General features: G+C 56.4%; 1 protein-coding gene across 2 annotated transcripts in view; it reads left to right on the plus strand.

The window, feature by feature from the left end:
- Window positions 1-377: 377 nt before the first annotated feature.
- Window positions 378-9436, plus strand: part of PLP1 (proteolipid protein 1) — a 14112-nt gene continuing 5053 nt past the window's right edge. The window contains exons 1-5 of one of the 2 annotated variants that reach the window (XM_026684298.2): window positions 378-500; window positions 5965-6151; window positions 6578-6839; window positions 8621-8789; window positions 9281-9354. In XM_026684298.2, the coding sequence (XP_026540083.1) occupies window positions 497-500; window positions 5965-6151; window positions 6578-6839; window positions 8621-8789; window positions 9281-9354 (696 nt within the window). In that variant the 5' untranslated portion in view covers window positions 378-496. The remainder of the gene's footprint in view (window positions 501-5964; window positions 6152-6577; window positions 6840-8620; window positions 8790-9280; window positions 9355-9436) is intronic. The other variant, XM_026684299.2, reaches the window with a different exon arrangement.

Here is a 9436-nt window from a genome sequence, read left to right on the forward strand (position 1 = left end):
CTCCGCAGGAAAGACTGGAAATATGGAGAGATGCTGTCAGAAAAAGATTACCCATAGAAAGACCAAAGTGAAGCACAGTTATCAGAGTTTGCAACCCCCCCCCCCTCCAAATGTTTGTGGGAGCACCAGATAGGCCCAAAGCTGGATCTGTCTGCTTTTTCTGTTCCTACAGTGGTCAAAGGGCATATCACAAAGCGTGACACCCCCCCCCCCCCCCAAGGCTGTTGGGAGCCCATGAAAAGCAAACTGTGGCTTGTGCCATGCTGAGAAATGCACACATCCACTGTCCAAAGGAGGGTTAAGAGAGAGGGGAGAGTCCAAGGGGTGGAGCAGTGGAAGGGGGGTTGGCTCTTTAAGGGGGTTGGCTGCCAACCCAAGAGCCCTTTTCTTTGCTGGTGAACTGGAGACTCACCAGAGGGAAGGAAGGAGAGGAGGCAACGGGGCACCCCGAAGGGTTCTAGCTGAGCAAAGGGATCTTGACTTGCATCCTGAAATCATGGGTAAGTTGGCAAATCCAAGGAAGCCTCTAATCCTTCTCCATTAGGGAGAACCTAGAATTAAGAAGCTGGGCTATTATCACCATTGTGCCATTCAAAAACAGTGCTGGGCTGAAGGGATTTTTATGCCCTTTCTTCTGAACACTTGGGATTTTTAAGTTGCTTAAAATTTAAAACTGCCATTTGAGTGGTTAAAACATCCAAAGAAAGATTGGCAAACTATTTAGGAAGTTTCTCCTGAATCTCCATCCAGGTTCAGCATTCACTCCTGCGTGGTCCTCTGAGTTTGAACCAGATCCCTTTTCAGGAAGTGGGTCTGGGCGCACCGCAGGAGAGCCCTGCGTAGTTGAGGAAAGGCTGGGCTTAGAGGGAGTTGCTCTCGGGGTGGCCGAGTTCCAAGCTGAAGCTGCCGAATGCGGGACAGGCAGGGAGCAGCATTCTGGGTGAGGGAAGGGACGCCGGGCGGCTTCAGCTTGTGGGCCTTTTCATGCAGAGCGCCTAGAAGGAGGTTGCCATGCTCTGCCAGGCAGGAGTTCTTTCTGGAGGGACACCAGACTAAACCCAGGCATCTTCCTCACCGTCTCCTTCTCCTGCCGGAATGGGCATCCTGACGAACCCCCCTTGGGCCTTCCTTCTCAGCGGATAGCCTCATTGCTCCCGCAGGGTCTCTGAACCCCTCCTTGGCAAGAGCAGCCGCCACAAGAGCAGCCGCCCCCACTGGTGAGGCAGCTGGCAGGCCGAGCATATCCTGACCCGCTCAGGACACCCAGGAGAAGGAGCTCCTGGCTTCTGCTTTTCCCATGCTCAGAGGGTGCAACTTCTTAGCCCCCCCACCTCCCAGCAGTTCCCAAGTTGCACAGGGATGCTTAGCTCCCTCCCGCCCCTGCCAGGCTGCCTCGTGTGCAGCAAGGTGTAAAACAAAACAGCCAGCATCAGTACAATATTAAATCATGAAGATATGGCTGTAAAAATAAAATGGACACATAAAATGACCTTTTTCTGATTTGGAACAAGCGCAGCTCCTGAGGAATTCCAAGTGGAGGAGAGGGCCCCCCATGCACAGCCCCCCAGGTGAGGAGGGATTCTTATCCTTGCCCGGCTCCTGCAGGTGGTTTACCTGCTCAGAAGGCCTGTTCACCTTCCCCAAGTGGCTTTCTGGGCTACCTGTGCAAGGAGCTTCCGCCTGAGGGCCACACGCTCCTCTGGGGTGCTGGCTAGGGACAGCAGCAGGAGGCACACAGTGCTCCTGGCCAGGGAGCCTTCCATCCAATTGGCCAAAGGAGAGGCAGGCCGGGCGGGGGAGGCCTCTCCTCCCTGCTGCAGAATAGCAGCTCCAGCTCCATTTCACAGAGGGAGGGGGAGGCAAGGCCCTTTCAGCAGCCGCTGCCTGGATCACTTGGACTTGTCTGAGTGTCCTTGGGGCAGGGCAGATGGCCAGATGTGCAGGTTCACCCAACCCCCCCCCAGTGGCCCTGGGCAGGGGGTGGCCTGGGCAGAGAGACTCCATCCCATGTGGATGGCTCCAGCCGCCTGCCTTTCCCTTGCCTGGCCCAAGATCTGTGGGAGGTCTCAGAAATTCCTCTTGCTCCCCAGGAAAAGCCTGGCCCCGCAGACCCCTCCAGGCAGATGGGCCTGCAGGCATCTCCCCCATCCTAAGAAGGCCCATAAAGCTGGGCTGAAGCGGCTCCTCCTGCCCTGCGCTCTTTCCTGCCCCCTGTGTCTGCGGACAGTGAGAGGGCAGGAGAGGGCATTATGCCACTCCGCTCCCCAGCTGAAGCCAGGCTCAGGGTGGGCTCAGCCCCAGTTCTCTGCAGGCTGAAAGAGGCTCCTTTCCTTCCCACAACAATTAGGAGAGAGGTCTGGATTGGCATCAACCCAGTCTCATTCCTTCTGCTCCCCCAAAACTCTTGGAGGGTGTCTTGTTTGGCCTCTGTCAAAACAGCCTTGGAAAAGCAGCTCCAAGTCCCCCCCGCTCCCCATCTCTGTCCCTATAGCACCCACGCCTCTTCTTCCTCCTGCTGGTACCAGCCAGAGCTCCTCCGGACTCCACACAGCCCTATGGGGTGGGAGGGGCCAGTGTGGAGCTCACGCCTTGGGAAGGCTCATCCTGCATGTCTCCTTGTGTCCATTGTTCTGCCCTCGACACAAGGCTGGGGATTGTGTTCACACAAGGGCCTCTTTCTGTCATCTTCTCCACCAACACCCCCCTCCAAACCATTATGTAAGCTTAGTGGGCTACTCTAGAGGCTGGTGGAAGGCAAGAGACCGGCCAAGAGAGAACGCCCGGGGGCAGAGAAGGGCCCCCAACCTATCCAAAGTCTGGCAGTCGGCCACAAACTCTCCCGGTTTGGGTCCCAACTAACAACGGGAAATGTATTTAATTGTATTCATTATTTATGTATTTAAAACATTTGTACTTTACAAGATATATAAAATGTGAGGAATACAGGAATGGTGAGAATTGAAAGCCAGTGCTGGCCAAAAGGAAATGGGGGCTGGGTGGTTTTGGGCCAGTCCCTCTCGCTCAGCCCAACCCACCTCGCAGGGTAGTGGTGGCGTGGAATAGGAGGAGGAGGAAGGTATGCTAGATAGACTCGCTGTCTTGAGTTATTTGTAAAAATAATGAAGCAGGATATCAATCCATCCATCCATCTATCCACCCATCCATCTCATGCTGGGAGCACATTCAGCCTTTACTTATTAGTGCTGTGATTAGTGCCGTTTTTTTGCTTGGATATTGAGTTTAGCCAGCAAGAGCAAAATAACCGAACCGCCAAAGCGTCTGTAGCCCAGCGTTCTCCCCCCCCCCCAGCGTGGCTAAGCAGAACCCCCCCCCCCGAAGGCCAGGTGATCCGGAAGATGGTCAAGCCAGCCCGGCCTCTGCTGCGCCCACAGGGCCCCCCCTCCACCCTCCCAGGGTCACAGTCTCCCTTGGGGGTGCAGGATACCGTCTTTGCATAGGGCGGCTCCCCTTGCTCCTGCCCAGGGCTCAAAGCCTCGAGGCGGGCTCCCTAGACCAATTCCCTCCAGACCAATTCCCCTCAATGCCAGAAAACAAGCAGCCCCTCCGGGGGTTCTTCATGGAGGAAGCGTTGCCTGCAGGCAGCTTCCTCCTTTGCGTGAAGGTCATCTCCATTGCAGGGACTGCAGAGGTGGGACAGGCGGGACAGGCCCCCATCTGGAACTTTCTCATGGGTGTTCAGGCTTCCAACCCCCCCCCCTTCCCAAAAGACAGCGGGAGCAGGCTCAGCCAGACAACCCCGAACGAAGCAACCACCTAGGTCTCCGGCCGGGGGCTCCTTCGTCACAGGGGCCCTGCTCTCAGGGCATTGGTGGGGCAGGATGGTGATCATGAGCCTTTTTGGCTGCATGGCGCCCATCAGATGTTGGTCCCAAGTAGGGAACCTACTGGCTTGAGGCCTCAGGCACTTGTTCCACACCCCACTTGAGGAGAACGGAGGAAGGCTGATCCCAAGAAGGGCAAAGAAAAGAGGGTCCCATTGTTCTCTGCTGATCCCCTTTCCCTCCCCAGCCCAGGCAGAGAGAAGAGAGCAGAGGACAAGGGGAGAACAAATCCCCCTTGTCCTCGTCCGTGCCACCCAGGGATCAGCACAGCTTGCAAGGCTGACCCTTGGCCCCAGCGGCTTCTGATGGGCTCATTCTTCAGGGCTGAGAAAAACACCCGGGGACAAAGAGGGAGGGGAGGAGGAGGAGGAGGAGGAATAATGGGGAAAGTGCCGGGAGGGGGGAGGGGGCAGATGCTAAGAGATGGCCAAGCAAGCGAGGGAGGACTCTTCTTGGTCTCGTGGGGGAAATCCAGCCGCCACACTACTGCCACTGGAGGCCTATTGGAGTGGGGTGGGCTTCTGCATTGTGTGGAGAGTTCTCAGGTTTACTGTTGTATTTTTTGTAATATAGATAATATTAGTGAAGTGCCTGAGCCAAAACCCCAGAGCCAAACACATCCACCACCTTCTGGTCCTCAGAATCCCAATCTGGATCCAGCTGCACGGGCGAGGTCTCCAGGTAGCTGCCCTTCTCTCACTCTGCCCTTCTGAACCTCACCTCCCTCCAATCCAGAGCAACATGCTTCTCCTTGGCTCTTCGGCCCAGATCCGGATCCCCGAAGCCCACAAACAGCAGCCAGGCTTGGGAGTTCTGAGCGAGCTCTCAGCAGGCAGGCGAGACAGGAGGCCAGTTTCTGGCCCAGGGCAGAGGGAAATACTCCGTTTTGGCCTTCGCCTGTGTCCGTCACCAATGATCGGGCATTTCTCCTCCCTGCCAGTGAAAATGCCAGAGGGAGGGCAGCGCGCAATCCCATTCAGAGGAAATGCAGAGTCCCGTGTCCTCAGGTAGATCCCAGGAGCCCTTCCAAGGCAGGGGCCCAATCCGTCGAGCCCCCCGAAGGTCAAGCCACATCTTGGTTTCAGCTTGAAAGGCAGCCTTGTCTGTGTGACATCTCGCTAGAAAGACCAAGTGGCCACCCTCTGAGTAATGGACCCCCAGGGCTGCCTGCAGCCGTTAGAAGAGGCAGCCATCAAACAGACATGTCAAGGTTTCCAGATTCTGACCAGTCCAAAATTCAGCTTCCTTGCCAGACAGGGAAAAAGCCAGTCCTTGATTTAAATCTTGCTAAATGTCAGGCAACCTGCTAATGTTCTTCCCAGCCAGAGGCGTTGCCTTCTCTCCCCCAAGAACAATAACAGCCGTGACCTTCTTCCCAGAGCAAATTCTGCTCGAAGGACTCCTTCTTTTTCAGCAAGTGTCACTTTTAAGACCAGCAGAGGAAGGAAGAAAACTAAAACACATACCTGAAACCAGGAGAAAATGATCTGAAGGTGTAGAAAGCCCCCAAATAATCAGCAGCCCCATGCTCCCAAATGCATGTCCCAGAAGAGGTGGGGACCCCCTGCCAAAACGGTGCCAGAAGAGCTGCCCCCCCCCCCGCCCCCAGGCCCCTGGTCCTAAAGTCTGGGGCTCTTTTCCAAGGGAGGTTGCCTGCCTCTTTCTTGACCTCCCGCCTGCAGGAAAAGATGGGGAGGCCAGTCTCTGGGACAATGTGGCTTTTAGTGGATGTGGCTCTGGCTAAGTTTTTGAAGTTGGTATCCCTGGATTGATGTCCCAGCTGGCGTTTCTGAAAAAAGCGTGATTGGCCTCTTTGAATGGCCCTTGGGAGAAAAGCAGGATGCAAAACTAAAAACGGTCCCTTGGGCCCTTTTTGTAAAATTGGGCAGTTTCTCTGAAAGCCCGTTCTGCTCTGTCTGCCCCACCCTCGACCCCCAGCCCCAGGGCTTGCTGTTCAGGTTGATCCAGGATCGGTGGCCCCACAGATTTGGATCCAGTCTCAGCTTCTTGACTTGATGCAGCCTCTAAAAGTTCTCTTCTCTGCACAGGGCAGAGGGCATTTGGACACAGCCGCTGGAAATGATGGGCGATCTCTCTCTCTCCCCCACACTTCTCTGCCCAGGTTTATTAGAGTGCTGTGCCAGGTGCCTGGTGGGAGCCCCCTTTGCCTCCCTGGTAGCCACGGGCCTGTGTTTCTTGGGAGTGGCCCTGTTTTGTGGCTGTGGCCACGAAGCGCTCACGGGCACTGAGCACCTGATCGAGACCTACTTTTCCAAAAACTACCAGGACTACGAGTACCTGGTGGATGTGTAAGTATTCCCCACTAGGCCTGCGTCCTCCAGGTAGGGCAGGGCAATTGGGGTCAACCAGAGGAGGGAGAGGGCTTTGCTCACAGATCCTGGACTGGTAAGGGTGGAGTGGGCATCCAAGCCCCTCCTGGAGGTCTCTAGGGCAGCCAGGGCCTACCTGGCAAGGCAGAGCTCTATAGGGCAGCAGTCAGCTTTGCCTTGGGGGGTGGGGGGTGGGGTGAGGCAGGCAGAATCCCGTGACCCAAAGCCAAGCTTTGCCAGGCTCTCCCGTCTGCCAAATGAGGGCTCCCCTGTGGCAGGCTAAGCCTTTGGGCCAAACCCAGGCTGCTGTTGGGACCAAGCGCTTTGTAAAGCCTGGCTCCTGGGGGGGCTCTGGGTGGGGGCCCTGCCCTTCTCCCCACTCCTGAATGTGGCCTTCCTTCCTAGAATCCACGATTTCCAATACGCCATTTACGGGATCGCCGGCTTCTTCTTCCTCTTCGGAGCCCTCCTCCTGGCCGAAGGCTTTTATACCACCGGCGCTGTCAGGCAGATCTTTGGCGACTACAAGACCACCATCTGTGGCAAGGGCCTCAGCGCTACGGTAACAGGGGGCCACAAGGGGAGGGGTTCCAGAGGACACCGTCAAGCTCACTCTTGGGAGCTGGTGTGTCACTGTTTGGGCAAATGGCTAGGACATCCTGACAAGGTGATCTATCCGCAGTTTGCGTCTTCTGGGGCAGGTTGGCTGGGCGTGGGCATGGTCAGACAGGCATGAGACTGCAGCCCTGGTCAGCCTGGTGGCTGGTCCCGAGAAGGCTCCAGGCACAGGCAGAGCAGCTGCCCTGGAACAGACAGTGGCATCTGAGAGAGAAAACCGCACAGGGCTGCCGTCCCCCCACCCCACCCACCCCTCCTTGCAGCCAGGTGAATGTCGCCCCTCCTAACCCCTCCCCAGCTGCCCCATTGGCTTTGCCCGCACTAACCGGCCCACTCAACTTACGGGCATCCCCTCCCCCCTTGTGCTCCCCTTTTGGCAAGGAAGACCCGGAGGATTGAGCCCCAGCTCCCTTTGCAACCCAAGGCTGAGTGCCGGGCATGGGGCCCTCGCCATGGACCTCTCCAGCTAGGGTGCCCAGTCATGCCAAATGTGTTGCAGAGAACGGGAGGGCAGAGATACCAAGCATTGATTGAGTGGCGGGGAAGGCCGAGCAATGTTTGACCTCCTTGGCCTGTGGCGCTGGGCCAGTCTCCCGCTGGAAGTCCTGGCCTTCCTTCCTCAGGGGCCCCCAAGCAAACTCCTTTCCAGGGGAGGGACAAAGGACAGCCGCACAGGTACAGGGACCTAGAGGGACTGGGGGGTGGGGGGACTGCTACGGACGAGTAGAGGGGCATTTGCCAAAGCAATGAGGGAGCCGGGGTGGACCTAGCACAGCCACAGGTCTTGCCTGGAAAGGCTCCATTGCCCTGAAAGAGCCTCCCCCGGCAGGGAAACAGAGCAAGCCAAGTGCTGTTTTCTTTCAAGATCCCTTACTTCTGCACCTCTAGGGCAAATGCTCACCCTCAGGCACACACAGGGCACCTTCTTGCACTCAGCTAAATGTCGCACACATTTCACATCCCCTCACAGACCCTCTCACCATCCCTGCCTGGAAGCACACCTAGCGGAGCATGGGAAGGCTGGCTCCCTTGGAGGTTATAAGCAGATTCCTGATACACTTGTGCATACTGGGTGTGCCTTTCTTTGAGCATCTGTCCCAGCCGGAAAGTAGGGTTGGCACCTGGGGAGGGGGGTCTCTGCACAATCAAGCACGAGCTCAGATACTGGGGGCTGTGATCTCTAGCCAACCAGTAGCATGTTCAAACAGTTAGGCCAGTTTGGTGGGGGTCACACTTTGCAAGACAAGGAGCTGTCGTCTTCCTTTCAAGAAGGCTGCAGAGATGCACCCAGGGACTGAAGTTCCAATGTGAAGGGTGAAAGTTGGTGAACTGCAGCCAGGTTCAGTGCAAAGCAGCCGCTGGAGAGGAAAGGGCAGGTGTCAGGGATGAGGGACTTGCTAGCATTCCCCGTTTTTAAAAGTGCACAACTAAGGGAGCGTCTCTGCACATAAAATGCATAGCTTTCTAAATTGCATGAGGTTAGCTCATAAATCAGATGATATGTGATCACAACCCAGTCACAACTCTGCTCCATGCTGTCAATTGCTATGGGCACAGCAGACCCCCAGCCTTTTGGGAGAAGATGACCGAGCATCATCGTAGCCAGCAATTGTGCTGAGAGGACCTGGGTGGGAGAGGAGGAGAAGAAGAGCTGTGAGCAGAGGGGCTGCAGTCCCTGGCAGTCCCATTGGGGCTGGAGGGAGGACTCCTTCCCTTTCCGGCTGGAAGAGGTGGGGAAGTGGGCTCACTGCAAATCTCCAGTCTCATGCTCTTCTGGCCAAAGGTTCCAAGCTGATCCGCGATGACCCCTGTCTGTTCTGCCTGTTTCAGTTTGTGGGTATCACTTACATCTTGGCCGTCCTTTGGCTCCTCGTCCTGGCCTGCTCTGCCGTCCCCGTCTATGTCTACTTCAGCACCTGGACCACCTGCAACTCCATTGCCAACCCCACCAAGACCTCAGCAAGCATTGGCAACCTGTGTGCTGATGCCAGAATGTATGGTGAGTAGCAAAAGCAACTTTCCTCTTGGAAACGGGAGGCATCCAACCTCCCAGAGGGCTGTGCAGGCCTGGGTGCTTCTCTGGCTCTGGTGGGCAGATGGGCCCCTCATCGGAGTGCTGGCACTGCCTGAGGAACAAGGAGAAAGTTGCCTTCGTGAGGCCGGAATGGTGATCATTTCCACATCCCGTGAAGCCTTGGTTTGCTTAACTATGGCTTGCAGAAAAGGCTGCAAATAGCAAGGTTTATAGGCCTCACTAAGCCAAAATCAAAGCACTGAATGGTTTAGTGGATTGTTAAGCCTGGACGTGGTTAGGCCTTCTGACTGCCCCCAGCCCTCTGCCCTGGCTTCTCCAGGCAGACGGAGGAGGGAGAAGCAGTCGAGCGGGGTCTTGCCTGGGTTTCATGCCAGGGGCTTCCCATATCCGCATAGTCCTGCTGGCCTGTTGAAGGTGGGCTGCTCTGTGCTCAGGGCCTCTTGTGCTCCACCCAGGTGTGCTGCCCTGGAACGCATCTCCGGGAAGGGTCTGCGGCCAAAGTCTCCTCTCCATCTGCAAGACTGCTGAGGTGAGCGTCTTCGGCTTCGCAAAGGAGTGGAGGATGGACTAGATTGTCCCAGAAAACAAAAAGAACCAGGGAGGAGGTTTCT

The sequence above is a fragment of the Notechis scutatus genome, chromosome 10, assembly GCF_049901735.1.
Source record: "Notechis scutatus isolate UNSWTSFEM ecotype Mainland chromosome 10, rNotScu1.2, whole genome shotgun sequence".
Classification (NCBI taxonomy): Eukaryota; Metazoa; Chordata; class Lepidosauria; order Squamata; family Elapidae; genus Notechis; species Notechis scutatus.